Raw genomic sequence first — 16,819 nt, 5'->3', positions numbered from 1 at the left:
ATGGCCCTGGTTAGCGTATAAGCAACTACTTTACCTTAAATCTGTGGACCAAACTAGGGTAAATGCGTGAATTCTTCCAAGAGTGTCAACTGTGGTTTTCTCTCTTATCTCTACATCAGCTTTTTGCAACCTGATGCCCTTCAGATATTTTGAATTTCAACTCCCATCAGCCTATGTTAGCATGGCCATTGGTCAGAAATACTGGGAGTTGTAGTCCAAAACATCTGGAAAGCCTCTCTACATAAAGTCTAGAAGAACTCTCCTTGCATCTTGACATTATTTTGCCTTTCCCCATTTCCTGCTCCACAAGATTGGGAGCCAGTGGGAGGGGAAATGTTAAGGCATCACAATATAAAGTATGGTAGATACACAACAGTCCTTTTGGTAGCCTTTGTTTGTTTATCCTAACACTTAGTTTGATCCTGAGTGATGCTTCTCTTGTCTTCTTCACTTCCAAATTCCCACAAAGCTTCCTTGTTTGTAATCAACATACGCAATTTGGATAGCTGGGATGTTTGTATTCTGCTATTGAACCTCGTGTGGCACAGAGTGGTAAAGCAGCAGTTTCTGCAGCTGAAACTCTCCCCACGGCCTGAGTTCGATCCCAGTGGAAGCTGGTTTCAGGCAGCCGGCTCAGGTCGACTCAGCCTTCCATCCTCCCGAGGTCAGTAAAATGAGTACCCAGTTAGCTGGGGGAAAGATAATAACGGCCGGGGAAGGCAACGGCAAACCACCCCGCTATAAGGCCTGCCAAGAAAACGTCAGTGAAAGCTGGCGTTCCTCCAAGAGTCAGTAATGACTCAGTGCTTGCACAAGAGGTTCCTTTCCTTCCTTCCTTGTATTCTGCTAGACGAATTGAGCAAAACTTTGGGATTTAGTGAAACCTAGTTAGCATGTGTATTTTTGGCTATGATCTTATGCACACATACTTTGGAGTAACTCCCATTGACCTTGGGGGTGTGGTGTGTATGTGTGAGTAACTATGTATAGGATGAGGATGTTAATAAAATGCTTTCTTCTTTTGACAGCATCCTTATATTTACAAAGTCACTTTTGCAACAGCCAATGAATCTTCTGCACTAGTAATTAGACCCTTCAATGAAAAAGGAACACTAAAAGATCTGATATATAAGGTAGTATAAGTATGCTCTTGTGGCATAACATTTTTAGCATGCATAATAAAATGGACTTGATAATGCATTTTATGGGGGCAGAACATATTTTTATATCTGTAATGTTTAGTCAATTAAAATAAAGTTAGAATTGTCTAACAAACATTCCCCTATTAATTGGGTAGCAGATTTTTAATATATTAATATACTGCTGAATGAATGAAGTCCTTATAAAAACTGCAGAACCGTTAAAAATTATGAACCCAACGGCTTTTGGAACAGAAACAGTGTAAGAAAGATAGCCACTATCTTTGGAAGCTGGCTTAGTCTGTTTGTAATTTGGGTTTGTAAGATTTAATCTGACAAAGGAACTCTTTGTTCTGAAACGTGTTCGGTTCATTAATAACTATTTTTACACTGGTTCCTTTGAGAACATGTGCTTTTCTCATTCTGTCCTATTTTGGTGCTTCCCTTATGTTTTTTGTAAAATCCATCTGAAGAGGCGTCCCCCCTTTCTCTCACAAACAAGAGGGGGTGCTTGTTCAAAGATGATGCTTGATATAACAGTCACATCTAAAAACAAAATTATGTTGCTGTTGTTTTGCTTCAGAACTCTTTTCTCATATGCAAAAATAATCACTTGGACTAAAACTTACATGATTAATCAACTAATTTTTTAAAAAATTAAGTTACGGCCCTAATATTTGTTTTAGCTACATATTTAAAGAAACTTTTTTGATATTCTACTACTTAGTGCCTATGTGATACCCTCTGTATTGTTTGACATCAATATAACAGCAGTTTCTTTTTAAAGGCAAAACCAAAAGATCCATTCCTGAAGAAGTACTGCAACCCAAAGAAAATTCAGGGTCTTGAACTCCAGCAAATTAAAACATTTGGCAGACAAATACTAGAGGTAAGATGTTGTTGTTGTTGTTGTCGTCTAAAATACATTTACAGTTAAGATGGTAAATTTACAGTTATCTGCACAGTAACTAAAAGTGTATCTAGAGTCCAGTTTGGTTGTAATGTTCAACCATATATGCTAAACATGTTACTTTGGAATGCAAATCCAAATGAATTTTCCAGAGAAGATCCAAGAGTTGTGCATGCATGTGGGTGGGTAGAGAAGAATCTAGTCTCCTACTATGATATCCTTTTTTGCAAAATTTAATCAAGTTGGGGGAAAATATATCTTGCTGTTGTGCACACATTACCAGGCAACAAATCAGCTTTTCCACAACTTTCTGTGTTGAAAGTGGTAGTGTGTTGATGCAAATCTAAGGTCACTGAAGTATACAAGATGTGGTCCTTAGCCAAAATCAAACAATCCAAATTGCGGAAGTACATCTTGTGGGGTAGAGGTGGCTTTTCAGGGGAGGAGGGAATCTGCGTAAACATATTTTTGACAACACAAGAGGAAATGGAGATGTAACATCTGAGTGGGAAAGAAAGGGATATAGTGATAGTGAGAACACAAGCATGGGGGTACTTGGGCAGAGGAGTGCGAATAGGGCTTGAACCCCGCTAATGGATGCCCTGATTCTAATGTTTGTGGAATTGGAGGGATGCATTCTTGGACAAGCACTATAGATTTCAGCTAACAGTGACTGACCAATGAAGAGGTCTTGGGGTTGTGGTAGACAGCTTGATAAGAATGTTGACCGAATGCGTGGCTCTTGTGGGGGAAAAAAAAAATGCAAATTCCATGTTAGGCATAATTAGGAATGCATCGAAAATAAAACTGCCAATATCATGCTGCCCATATACATTATCTATTGTGTGACCACGCTTGTAATATTGAGTACAGTTCTGGTGATCGTATCTAAAAGAGAGGATACTGTAGAGTTGGAAAAAGTGTAGATAATGGGCAGCTAAAATGATCAAGGGCCTGGAGCAACTTCTCTATGTGGAAAGCTTACAACATCTGAGACTGTTTAGTTTAGAAAAAGGGTGAGTGAGGGGAGAGATGACAGATGCATGGTGTAGAAAGTGGATAGAGGGAGGTTTTTCTGCCTGTGTCATAATACTAAAACCTGGGGTCACCCCAATGAAGCTGATTGGTGGGAGGTTCAGGACAGATTAACGGAAGGACTTCTTCACACAGCACAGAGTTAAACTGTGGAATTCATTTCCACAAGATGTAGTGATTGCCACCAATTTGGATGGCCTTGTAAGAGGATAAGCCTATCAGTGGCTACTAAGTCCTGATGACTCCATGCTACGTCCGGTATGAGGTAATACGCTTATGTACCCCAGTTGCTGGAAAACACGATCGAGAAGGTGCTATTGCAGGCATGTCCTTTTGGTTTTCCCATAGGCAGCTGGTTGGTCACTGTGTGAACAGAATGCTGGAATAGATAGACCCATGGTTTGATCTAGCATGGCTTTCTTATATTCTAGCATGGCTTTCTTATATTCTTATATTAAAGGAAGCCAGATTCCAGCTGGACATCAGGAAAAACTTCCTGACTGTTAGATCAGTGCGACAATGGAATCAGTTACCTAGGGAGGTTGTGGGCTCTCCCACACTAGAGGCCTTCAAGAGGCAGCTGGACAACCATCTGTCGGGGATGCTTTAGGGTGGATTCCTGCATTGAGCAGGGGGTTGGACTCGATGGCCTTGTAGGCCCCTTCCAACTCTGCTATTCTATGATTCTATGATTCTTATTGTCTTATCTTACCAGGGGAATTCATTTTCTGAATCAACCTAAAATTTCTGCCTGTTTGATCTCCTAGGTCTTAAAGTTTTTGCACGAGAGAGGATTTCCATATGGCCACCTTCACGCATCTAATGTAATGTTGGATGGAGACACGTGCAGGTTACTGGACTTGGAAAATTCACTGCTGGGACTCCCGTCCTTCTATCGGTCCTATTTTACGCAGTTCCGTAAAATTAATGTACGTTTGGGCAAATAGTTTTGTGTATGGGAATTCATTATGTAGAGACCACACCTTAAACTGCTAGTGTTTTATACTTGCTAGAATGACTAGAATAGTGATAGAAAATCATGGGAGGTGGTGTCATTGTGTTCGTTGTTGCTGTTTTCATTTTGAAAAGCCGTCTGTCTGTTATATAATGCTAAACCTATCAGATGCTTTGCTTTCTTGGTAGCCCTGAATATGTGAAATATCCTGAATTGGCCTTTGTTGGCCCTTTTTGATTGCATGGTACTGTCGTAGGAGGCTTTGTTGAACAAGCTGTAAAAACAAAAAAAACGTTTAAGTTGCGCTAGCCATGAACTTGCCGTATAAACAAAGGAGACACCGTTTTGTGTCTGCTCATAAACAAAATCACTCAAACTTTTGGATGTGTTTACAGTGAAATCCTGTACATGTCTACTTTGAAGTAAGTCCTGTTGAATTCAACGGGTTTTACTTATGGATAAGAGTGTGCAGGATTGCAGCCTTTTTTCGAATTTAAATTTTATTTACTCGTATCATATACATGAAAACTCTTCAATATAACAATATGTAATACAAATAATATACACACTAATTCCTTTATCAATCTGTGATTTAAAATTATGTAAGAAATATTAGCTGCTTAACCAAAAACACCTGAATCATACTACATATATACATTTTCTTTGTTAAATACGAAATAGGATAAATAGCGCAAAGCATCAAATACTACCTGCCTTTACACAGATAATTTATGAAATAGTAAAGCAAGAGTATATATCAATTTCTATATAATAATTATTTTTCCAATATTCAATACAAGTTTTCCACACCTCCATAAATTTGGTATCATTTCGTCTACTGCCTTAATTATATAAACATGCTAGAAACGAGTAGTTATTCATTCTACACTTTTTACCATGTTTTTGGTACATGCATTGAGTAAACATTGCTGCAAATGGTGTAGGGCTTGTCACAGTCTAGCTCCTTCCTGTCTTTCTTCTCTCAATTCATATTATTGCCCTGCTTGTGCTCTTCGCTCATCAAATGCCATGTTTCTTACCCACCCAAAGGTCTCTACTTCTCTTGCTTGGCTTCATCCATTTTCTCTCACTGCTTCTTAGGCCTGGAATTCTCTTCCAGAACATTTGCGGATCATGAGTTCAATTACTGTTTTTAAAGCTCAATTGAAAACTTTTATTTTTTCTAAAGCTTTTAGACCTTGACTTGATCTTACTTTTACACTGTTGGTTTTGTTGTCCTCTGTGCCTGTTTGGTGCATTCCCTTCCCTTTCTTATTGTTTTATTATGATTTTATTAGAATGTAAGCCTATGTGGCAGGGTGTTGCTGTTTTATGGTTTTACTATGTACAGCACCATGTACATTGATAAATAATAATAATTAGGGTTCATCTGACAGACAAATATTCTTGCAAGCTATTTTTTTTTAAAAAAATCCATTCCTCTTTTGCAGACTTTAGAAGGTGTTGACGTGCATTGCTTTGGTCACTTGCTATATGAAATGACCTATGGGAGACCCCCAGACTCTGTTCCAGTGGATAGCTTCCCTCCTGCACCATCCACCTCTGTAGGTCAGTGAACTGCTTGGCACAACATTTCAGCGTAGTTCAAATAGAAACTTATTTGTGTTTCTTTTATCCAGATTTAAGGCTTATCCACACACAACCGAAAGCCAACCCCCAACCGATTAGACAGTTCTCATACCTCTACTGCTTAAAGCAGAGGTGAGGTGTGCAGGCTTTATATAATTCTGAGTCTCTTCCATGCAGCTCACAGCTCTTGATTAGAATCTTGTGTGTGTGTTAAAGTAAATTTCCAATTCTCAAGGCTCTAGAGAGATGGGAAAAAATATTTCATCATGGTCCTCTGTGCTAAACAAGTGTTTTTTAGAGCAACGATTCTCATGGTAAGGTGGCTTCCTTTCAGGATGTCCAAACAGCTTCTGAGTGAGACACACAGCTCTTACTTAAACATTTTCCCCTCCCTTTCTGCCTACTAGTGAGCCATCCCTCCTTCTCCAGTAAGGGCAATACAGAAGATTTTTAAAAGACGCTGCAAGATCTGCATGTCCATGATGGTGGTTCTCCCTTCAATATAGTTTCTCCATTTCTCTCTCCAACCCCCTCTTTAGTGACTGTACTGGAATCCATTCTTTCTCCTGAAGCCATGAAGAATGGCATGCCCACAGTCTCCCGGCTCCTGCAAATGCCGTAAGTTCTCAGTGGCGGAGTGAAGCCTTCTCTTTGTTCACAGTGCCTAGACATCCTTATAACTGTCGTTAGGTCCTATGACTACGCGGGCCACCTAATGTTCTACTTCAATTAAGGCCTGTGTGGGTGGCTACTTGAACTGTAATCTCATGGGTTAGGTGTCACATGGCACCTTACACAGTTGTAGCAATTTCAACGGTGCCATTGCAGACCTGGGCTGATATCGTTGGTTCACCCAAATGGCTTGCCATAATGGAGCTGCACCCCTGGGGCTGCAATTCCTACAAATTTGTGCAAAACACTTAAGATGAAAGGAGAACTGTGCAAATAATGGGCAATGTAAGAGAGGGTTAGGTACGGCAATGCTCGCTGCCTAGTTTTTTAAAATGTGTTTTCTCTTTCTTCCTCAGGCTATTCAGTGATGTCCTTTTAACAAATTCAGAAAAAACACAGTTTAAGGTACTGTTGAATGATGCTGATGGCAATTTACTTCTGATAGTATATTTTATCTAGCCTCCCTCTTCCTCTGTCAGAGTTAGTTACTGACACACTACCATCTAGCATCTGGGTAACGTCAGCTCCGCTTCTCTGAATTTCCTGTTGAACTTCTTGTTACTACTGTCTGCGTCAGAGTTCCTCAGGTCTCCACCTAACCCCCTCTCTCCTTCCATTCTCTGTTCTCTTGGTATTCAAACTAAATACTATTTAGTGCATCTTTCACTCCTCCTGTTTCTCTCTCACCCCTTCCTTTCAGACAATTCACAATTCTTGCTACACCTTTACATTTCCCAAGAATTATTGCTATAAAACTTCAATATACCTACCCACCCAATGTTTTCTTTTTTAAAAAACACACATCCTTTTTCTGCTTCACAACTAAATGACTACAATTGCCATCTTTTTAAATTGATTTTCATAATATCTCAGATTACGATATTCCTTTTTAAAGATTACAGAAAGAAGACAAAATACTCATTTTCCACAAAGCGCAGCTTGCTGTATCAGGTTAAATGACTGCAGCCTCCTTCTTATTGCCCCGTTTCCATTCAAAGTTTGCCACTACTTTGCGCTTTATTCTCTTTTTTTGCTCCTCATGTTCTGTACAAGCTTCAGTGCTTGGCTGCCTTTCAGGGCAGAAGCCCTCCCAAGGCGGCTTACAGCAATGTCTGTGGGCTCCATGTCACCAGATGCCATTGCTGGAAGAGGGTGGAGCCCTTACCAAGGAGTAGGGTTGAGCATTTATGGCACTCCAAATGTTGTTGGACTGCAGCTCCCAATATCCCTCGCTACTAGCTGTGCTGGCTAGGGCTGGTGGAAGTTGCTGCCCGATACCATCTGGAGGGCTACAAGATGCCCACTCCTGAGTTAAAAGCAGGCTGACGGAGGGAAGAGGAGGAAGAGTAGCCCCATCAGATTTTTAGAAGATGTTTGCATGGGTACCAGCATAGAATGATTTGGTCCTGTAACCATGCTATGAAACTTTTCTTTCACTCCTCAGATTCCCACTAAGTTAAAAGAAGCGTTGAAGACTGCCAAAGAATGCATAGAGAAGAGACTAGCAGAAGAACAGAAACTGGTAAATTTTGAGTCTCCCCTCTGTCCCCACCCCTCCCACGTTGTGCTGATAGTACCGCATTCAAATTTGTGCTGTACTACAAAAATATTATTAACAAATAAATAAGCACAATTAATATCCATTGCCTCTATAAGGAGGCTTGCTGCACAGTTGGGAGAGTCCCGGGCTTCCTGGAACAATGATGGGAGCATATGATTGGTAGTTCTTGAGTACTTAAGATGCCATTATTTATTTATTATTTATTTTTATTTATTACATTTATATACCGCCCCATAGCCGAAGTTCTCTGGGCGGTTTACAACATTAAAGAAAAGGGAACCCACAAGGCCACTGCAACAAGAAGGCCACCAAAGCAGATTTAAGTTAGATGTTGAAAAATGTTTTTTTAATGGTAAATGCCTGTAATCTGCTTTGTTGTGAGTCTCGTTCTTTTTTCCTTTTTTTTCCCATTAAAAGATTCATCAGCACAGAAGACTGACGAGAGCTCAGTCTCATCATGGTTCAGAGGAAGAGAAAAAAAGGAGGAAGATCTTGGCACGAAAAGTAAGCAGCACTACAGTACAAAATGAATAAAATTGGTCGCTGAAACTTTTATTTCCATTGGCCTAAATCCAATGTTAGCAGATGACATTGCTGTGCTCCGCTGCATTTTCCCATTACACAATTTTTATTTATTTTATTATATTTCTAGATCACCCAATACCCAAAGCTCTCTGGGCACAAGCACCAGCAGATCACTTTGTAAACTGAATATCTGCAAGCAGTTGCACAACTGGAACTTTAGTTGGATTCTCCCCTTGTGCACAGTTGGTTTCTGCTGGTGCAACGTCATTTTACTAGTAGAACGACACGGTTGGATGCAACCCATTATATTTATTTATTGAATATTTAAGTGGGTGAATAGCTGCCTGTTTAACTTGTTGTTCTTCACACTTGTATCCCACTCTTACACCAAGGAATTTAGGGAATTCTTCCTTCAAAAGGTAGTTTGCCATAGGAATGGAAAAGCCTAAGCCAGTCTTCCCCAACCTGGTACTCTCCAGTTGTTTTGAACTACAAGCATTCCTGAACATTGGCCATATTGGCTGGGGTTGATGGGAGTTGAAGTCCAAAACATCTACAGAGCACAAAATTGCAGAAGTCTTGTCTAAATGGGTAAGAGAAAGGTTCTGCACGTGTAGAGGGACATTTTCCTCTTCCATCTGCATGGAGAGGTAACTGTCGTAGCGAATATAATGATAGGGAAAGTTTCAAATTCCAGATCTCAAGAATGCTTTTTGAATCTGATTTCATGTTACAACAATACTGATGAGCTGTAGCTTCAATGAAGCACTGAGACTGGTACTTGTACTGTTCAGGAAGGGAGTAACTGTGAGGACTGAGAGCACTGTATAAATACACCTGGTCTGTGCCATGAAGATTTGGTCATGACATGCTTATTCTAACAGGGTTAACGCACAAAAAATGTCATATCAGTGTGAAAGCAGTGTTGGGTTATTGCCAGAACTTTTCTCCTTCTGGAACTCTGTTTGTGCTCAGAAACAAACACACATCACACAGGTCTTACACAGCAGAGCTGGTTTATTTCCTTCAGGCTTCTGTGCAGTTCAATTCAGATCAGTTCAGATCAGCACACTGAGGCATACACAGAGAGCAGTGATCAGAGAGCAGTGATCAGAGAGCAGTGATCATAGAGCAGTGATCAGTTCCATTTTACACAAGTGAGAAACTATATACACATCTTACACAATTCTTATCTACATTACATACAGCTGTGATGAGGCTAACTTAGAATCTTGGCAAGGTTCCCAGAACAGCCTCTATCTCAAGGTAATTGCCCACAGATAGACTTTCTCTGTTTAACCCTGAGATAGCCATACACACACAATTTTAATGACTAAGCAAGTATTTCTTTTCATATACTTAACAGTCCTCCTCTTGCGCATGTTGTTTAAATTGTGTTACAATCTGAGACCCAGCTTTAAAAGCATCTCTTTGTGTTTTACCATTGATACTGGTTTTGTGAATAAATCAGCCAACATCATTTCAGATGGACAATATTCAAGCTTAATCCAGCCCTTCTGAATTATATCTTTCACATGAGAATAACGAACATCCACATGTTTAGTTCTTGGTTTACACTTTTCAGATGTAGCCATACTAATACATGCCTGATTATCCTCAAATATGGTTACTGGTGTCTCAATTTCCAACCTTAGATCAGCAAATAATTGTTTATACCACTCAATCTCATTACAAGCCAGAGATAAACTGATATATTCTGCTTCTGCACTAGAGGTTGCTACACAATTTTGTTTTCTTGTAACGTTCCACCTGTCCTTTCTCATTTTGTTTTACTTTGAATACCCATTTACAGGTAATGGATTTACGACCTTCAGGTAAAGGTACTAGCTCCCACGTTTCATTTTTTTCCATTGCTCTGATTTCCTCTGACATTGCTTCATGCCAGCCCTGAGCTTCTGTAGGTTCCATTTCCTGAATTTCCTCAAATGAAGTAGGTTCATAGGCTATTAGTAAAGCTCTATGAGAAACCTATTTGCTTTGGTATTCATCTGAGTAACGAATTGGAGCTTTGCGTTCCCTTTCTGATCGTCTTGGCATAGTTACAGGCATAGTTTCCTCCTCTACAGTTTCTTCCCCCTCCCTCTCTTGATGAGATTGTTCAGGAATTTCTTCTGTTTCTACAGCTTTCTGTTCTTCCTTTCTGCAACTCCATTTTGAAATGGTGAATATGGAGCAGTAAGGTCATGTTGTATACCCTCATCACTGAGGAATTTTTTAAATTGGTTGCTAAGAAATTCACCTCCCCGGTCCGTTCTTAGATTAGCTATAGGTTCTTTAAATCTATTTTTACTCCACTTAACAAAGGCTTTGAACTTTCCAAAAGTTTCACTCTTCTGTTTTAACACATACACAAATCCAAATCTACTGTAATCATCAACAATAGACAAGAAAAATCTGTTTCCTCCTTGACTTGTCTCAAAAGGACCTGCAAGATCTGCATGAATTAATTCAAAAATTCTTTTTGTTGTTCTCTCACTATGTTTTGGAATGTTTGACTTATGACACTTGGTTTCACTGCATACATTACATTCTACATAGTTAGAACATGGTTTGATTTTCACCCCTTCACACAATTCTGGAATCTTAGAAATTGTTTTATAGTTAGCATGACCAAACCTTTTATGAGTTAAATGGATACACTCTTGGTGTGGTTTGCAATTGGCTATTGTTTTTGTTGTGACTTTGCTGGCTACAACTTCATTTTCTGTACAAGTATTAATCACATACAAAGATTCTTTCATTATTCCCTGTACACACACCTTGTTTCCCTGTTTTATAGTACAATTTTCTTCAGTAAAACAAACCTCATACCCCATTTCTGTTAACTGAAACACACTTAGAAGGTTTGTTTCCAATTCTGGTACATATAAAACACTTTGTAGTTCAACTCCCAGACAATCAAAATATACATTACCCACACCACAAATCTGGATTTTTGTTCCATTTGCAAGGGTAACACACTTTTGCTCTGAAGTAGACGTTTCCAAGGTTACAAATGAAAGTTTGTCTTTTGCCATACTTATTGAAGCCCCAGAGTCCAAAAACCAAGGATTCATTGTCTCTTTGACTCTTGCTAGAAGACACTTCTTTGTTGATTCAGCTTCATTCATGTTGTTTTCTTCTCTCCACTTTGCTGTCGACTGCTTTTTCTTCTTCTTGTTGCAATCCCGCCTTAAGTGTTCTGTGGAACCACAATTAAAGCATTTCCTTGCCTTTAATGCAGCCACCACGTCAGAAGATTTATGGCTTTGTTGAAATTCAGCCACAGGATGTTTAAAGCTCTGTTGTTTTGAAGCTTGTCTTCTTTCATAGGTTTCCAGTAGTTTTCCCGCTACATACTCGAGGGTTAAATTTTTCTCCTCTTGACTTTCCATCATGGTGACAACCGCGTCGTACGATGAATCAAGACTTGACAAAATCACATAGACTTGGTGTATAGTTGTAAACTCCATCCCTCGTGCCCTGAGTTGATTGAAGATTTCTCTCATGCTTTTCAAATGGTTTGACATAGACTCCCCTGGTTTCAGCTTCATTCCATACAGCTTCCGGGTTAGAATTACTTTACTGCCCGCTGTTTCTCTTTGATATACAGCTTGTAGCGCATTCCAGCACTCTTTTGATGTATTCAAAAACTGAATGAAGGAAATTTGAGGGTCTTCCACAGCTAATGCAATAACTGCCATTGCTTTTGCATCGTCCTTAAACCATTTAGCATTCTGTGGATCTGCTCTATCTGGTGGATCCTCTGTGACTACATACCACAGTTCAGCCTGAATCAGATACATTTGCATTTTGTAAGACCATAATGCATAGTTAGAGTCATTCAGCTTTTCTAACAATTGATGCAAACCAGACATATTAGCTCCTGCCATTTCCTCTGCTTTAGGAATTGGTATCTCACCGTCCTCCTGCTCAGAGTCCTCCTCAGAGACAGCCGACTGAGATTTTTCCTCACTTTGCAGCACTGGCTTTAGCTTGATGTCTTCCTTCATCAACAGTTTTCTGTTTTAGCAGACTCCTGGTTCTGGTTCTGATACTGCACCATTCCCATCAAGTTCTGGTTCTTCTGCCTGGGTTAGGCTGGCGTAGGCTGGACTGGGCTAGACTGGGCCCATAACCTTTGTTGGGTTATTGCCAGAACTTTTCTCCTTCTGGAACTCTGTTTGTGCTCAGAAACAAACACACATCACACAGGTCTTACACAGCAGAGCTGGTTTATTTCCTTCAGGCTTCTGTGCAGTTCAATTCAGATCAGTTCAGATCAGCACACTGAGGCATACACAGAGAGCAGTGATCAGAGAGCAGTGATCAGAGAGCAGTGATCATAGAGCAGTGATCAGTTCCATTTTACACAAGTGAGAAACTATATACACATCTTACACAATTCTTATCTACATTACATACAGCTGTGATGAGGCTAACTTAGAATCTTGGCAAGGTTCCCAGAACAGCCTCTATCTCAAGGTAATTGCCCACAGATAGACTTTCTCTGTTTAACCCTGAGATAGCCATACACACACAATTTTAATGACTAAGCAAGTATTTCTTTTCATATACTTAACAAGCAGCAGTCAACTAACCTTTTCTTTTTTGTGTCTGCATCTGATGCCTAAAGAAGTCTAAACGCTCAGCCTTTGAGAGTGGGGAAGAACAAACAATGAAATACAGCAACTCCAACAATTCAGGTAACTATATCAAGACAGGAGCCTTGTTGCGACATCTGGCACAGCTTTGCCCTGGAGACTCTGATCTCTCTGAAATGTACATGAAATCCTGTGGGGTGCTGCTGCCACTCTTGTCTAAAGGTTGTCCAAGATCAAGTTGTGAGTTGGATGGACTTTCTCGAAGAGATCAATGGTGGTGTTTAGAATTCCCTTATTTGCCTTTTTCCTTATGAGAATGAGGACTAGTGAAGACTTACCCTGGTCATGGCAGCCAACCAGTGCCTTCCCATGGCAGCTGCTCTCTAGTCAGGGTGAATGCAACTAGTTCACTGAGCCTAGAAGCTGAAATCATCAACATTATGGCCATGTGATGTAATATTTCACCTCTACTTTCAGCAACTGATTTGGGCAGTTTTCCTGCTTGGTTTAAACACCACCTGCCACCAATCTATAGCCTTCTGCTGTTGCATTTCACCTTCTTAAAAGCACCTTTGGGGAACTGTTTACGCATCTCTCATGTACTGCCTGGTTCCCCCCCCCCTAATTTTTTTTTAGTATAATCAGTAATTGAGTTCTTTCCAAACCTTTTTGATGGTGACCCACCAGTGGTATTTAGTCTCATTCATGGCCATGAACTTTGACAACATGTCAACGTCTTGCTAAAATTTTAGTTCCCCTTTGGACATGTTTCCGCTGGCTGTTTGCCACTCATCAGTGCACGTTAGGATAGTACTAGTCTCACAGACCCAGATAACACGGGAATTGTGCAGGGACAGTGCTTCCCTCATGCAAATTGCACTGCTTGTCCCATCACTCTGGTCTTGTTTCCATTTCCCCCCACTACACTCTGTCTTAGAAGGCCAAACTCCATTATGTGAAATGCATGTTTGTATTTACTGGGACCGTTTTTAAAATAAACACACCCCAGAATGACAAGTATTTATTTATTGATTTATTGCATTCCTATACCGCCCAATAGCCGAAGCTCTCTGGGCGGTTTACAAAATTAAGACAATTCAAGTATAAAACAACAGTATAAAACCATAATATAAAATACAATATAAAAGCACAACCAAGATAAAAACAGCAGCAATGCAAAAATACAATTTTAAAATACATATTTAAAACAGCAAGTTCAACTTAATTTATAGACTGTTAAAATACTGGGGGAATAAAAAGGTCTTCACCTGGCATCTAAAAGAATATAATGTAGGTGCCAAGCGAACCTCCTTAGGGACTCATTCCACAGCTGGGGTGCCACAGCAGAAAAGGTCCTCCTGGTAGCCACCTGCCTCACTTCCTTTGGCAGGGGCTCGTATGGTAGGGAACAATGAAGAGAGCTTTGGCTATTGGGCAGTATAGAAACGAAATAAATAAAATAAGTACTGTAGCAGAGGGGAGGGAACTTAATCCTCTCCCTCCCTGACAACCCAACCCCCTCTCTCAAAACTACTAGTTTGCATTGGGAGGAAAAACTCCTGCTGGTGCTAATGGATGCTTCCCTCTCAATGCAAAAAGCTATTTTGGGTGGGGGAAGGAGTTTCGTTGGGACTCTGGCAGAAAGGGAAAGGGTTACAGGAAGCCAGATTCCAGCTGGACATCAGGAAAAGCTTCTTGACAGTTAGAGCAGTACGACAATGGAACCAATTACCTAGGGAGGTTGTGGGCTCTCCCACACTAGAAGCATTCAAGATGCAGCTGGACAGCCATCTGTCAGGTATGCTTTAAGGTAGATTCCTGCATTGAGCAAGGGGTTGGACTCGATGGCCTTATAGGCCCCTTCCAACTCTACTATTATATGGTTAAACTCCCCTCCCTCCCAGTTGCAGTTCTGATCCTGATTGTTGTCTCACCGTACCTGCTGTTTTTTTTTAAGCCACATTAAATACAAAATGCATTTAACATAACATATACCTGCGGTTGTTTTGGCAGACTTGCCATTTATTCCAGTGCGTCTCCAGTTAAGCAGGCAAGTGGATTTTGAAACTGCTCCCTTTTTGCAACTGTGAATGTTTCTTATTCAGCAGGTTCTGGGGCGAGTTCACCTCTGACATCGCCTTCCTCCCCTGTTCCACCTTCTACAACAGGTGAGTTAAAGAGACAACCTGCTGCCAACCCATCTCTGTCTTGGTTTTGTTGCTAAGCAGAAGATGGACCAGTCTTGCCATTTACAAAAGACAAAACTGCTTGCCTTAAAATCCATCTTGATGGCTTTTTGCTCTTGTAAACAAATAAAGAGTTCAGATTCTGGGCTTCCTTTTGATAAAGCAGGAAACTGTTTCAGCCTTGTTTATAAACATCCGTGTTAATACTTGATCAGACCTTGTTTCATAATTTACACTATCTTAGTCCTGCCTGCCTCTCCACCTTTCCTAATAACTCATGAGTGCTGCGTTGGGTTCACCAAACAATGGTTGCAGTACTTTGCACTGTGTGGATGCCATCCGTGCTCTCTGCTCTTGTTGTTCAAGAATTTCTTTGTGTGCACTCAGATTAATACTCTTGTCTCCTCTGTCTGGTACACACAGCTGTTTGACATGGCACTGAAGGATCACTGGAAAAGAACTAGTTCAGGGAACTGACACAATTGATTTCCAGCAAGAGGTAAAGGGTTCGAAGCTGCTTTATCTCATAGAGGCAGCAGGTGGCTATAAACCAGTAGTTGCTTAAGATAGCAGCTGGGAGACTGAGCTATGAATCAAGAAGTCACATCCCCTATGAAGACCCAAGATGGCCTCAGGCAAACCGCTTTGCCTCCTCTTTGCAATATGGGGATGATGATATGCACATACTATACAGGATTGTTGTAAGAATTACAAAGATATTGTATGAGGCCCTCTGAAGATTCTAAAGCTCTATGTAAAATGTGATGTTTTAGCATATCTTAGGTGTGCAAGCCCCCAGTTTCCATCCCATAGTCTCTCCAGGGCACATCTGCATGTAAGGGTCTCTTCTGTTTCAGCAATAGTGTGAAATGTTATCTTGGAAACAAGCACAGGGAAGGCAAGGAAGCCCAGCTTGTGTTGATCCTGTGAAGGTGGCTGCTTACTGTGAGGCTGTTTAGTGTGTCTTTTCTCTCTTCAGTGTAGTAGTAGGGTTTTTCACTGTCTGGCTGTAGGACTTTAGAAGGCTTCAGTCAAGGCTTCCTTGATGGGCTTCTTTATTATGGGAAAGGCAGGGAGTGCAAACTGAGCATTCCCTTGCACTGCCTGTAACCTACTTGGGTACTTGATGCAAAGTGATAAGGGTGGCAGTGCTTGGGCACTGGGCCCTTTGGATTTTTGCCAAGGCCCCAAGACTGACCGTCTTGCCATCCTCAGGAACTGATCCAGTGTCTTGTCAATGTAATGTTCTGGGGAAGATGCCCAACTGGGGAGAAGAACTAATGCTGCAGTTGCATAAGTGACCACAAAAACAGGACAACGTATATCTTTGGTACTTCATCTGGTTTCCACCCATTCTTCTGACTTCTTATATTCTTCTCTTTTTCTGGAAGAGGAAACTTTTATGCTGAGTTTCTAGACCCAATGACTGTGCCATTCTAGAAATATGTTCCGAAAAACGGCTCATATCGTCCAATGGGGAGGATGGTTCCTTGGATCCCACGACCCCATCAAGAGATAGAGTAGAAGGTGCTATAGATGATTCAGAGGGGGAGTCAGATTGATAATCCTCCTCATGGGACTCTGTCTGCTGTCTTTGCTCTGTCTGGTCTCCTGAATGTCGAGAGTGTAAAGTATGCTCTAC

General features: G+C 40.7%; 1 protein-coding gene across 4 annotated transcripts in view; it reads left to right on the top strand.

Annotated features, from left to right (window-relative positions):
* Positions 1–16,819, top strand: part of PXK (PX domain containing serine/threonine kinase like) — a 58,160-nt gene that overhangs the window by 33,733 nt on the left and 7,608 nt on the right. For 2 of the 4 annotated variants that reach the window (XM_063122076.1, XM_063122078.1), the window contains 10 exons: positions 1,029–1,133; positions 1,927–2,028; positions 3,852–4,013; positions 5,491–5,608; positions 6,169–6,247; positions 6,658–6,706; positions 7,746–7,823; positions 8,280–8,366; positions 13,024–13,093; positions 15,100–15,159. In XM_063122076.1, the coding sequence (XP_062978146.1) occupies positions 1,029–1,133; positions 1,927–2,028; positions 3,852–4,013; positions 5,491–5,608; positions 6,169–6,247; positions 6,658–6,706; positions 7,746–7,823; positions 8,280–8,366; positions 13,024–13,093; positions 15,100–15,159 (910 nt within the window). Of the gene's footprint in view, positions 1–1,028; positions 1,134–1,926; positions 2,029–3,851; positions 4,014–5,490; positions 5,609–6,168; positions 6,248–6,657; positions 6,707–7,745; positions 7,824–8,279; positions 8,367–13,023; positions 13,094–15,096; positions 15,160–16,819 lie in introns of all 4 variants that reach the window. The other 2 variants (XM_063122075.1, XM_063122077.1) reach the window with 1 other exon arrangement.

The sequence above is a fragment of the Elgaria multicarinata genome, chromosome 3 (genome assembly GCF_023053635.1).
Source record: "Elgaria multicarinata webbii isolate HBS135686 ecotype San Diego chromosome 3, rElgMul1.1.pri, whole genome shotgun sequence".
NCBI classification, from domain to species: Eukaryota; Metazoa; Chordata; class Lepidosauria; order Squamata; family Anguidae; genus Elgaria; species Elgaria multicarinata.
Note: the sequence above shows the minus strand (reverse complement) of the source record. Positions and strands in the feature narration are given on the sequence as shown.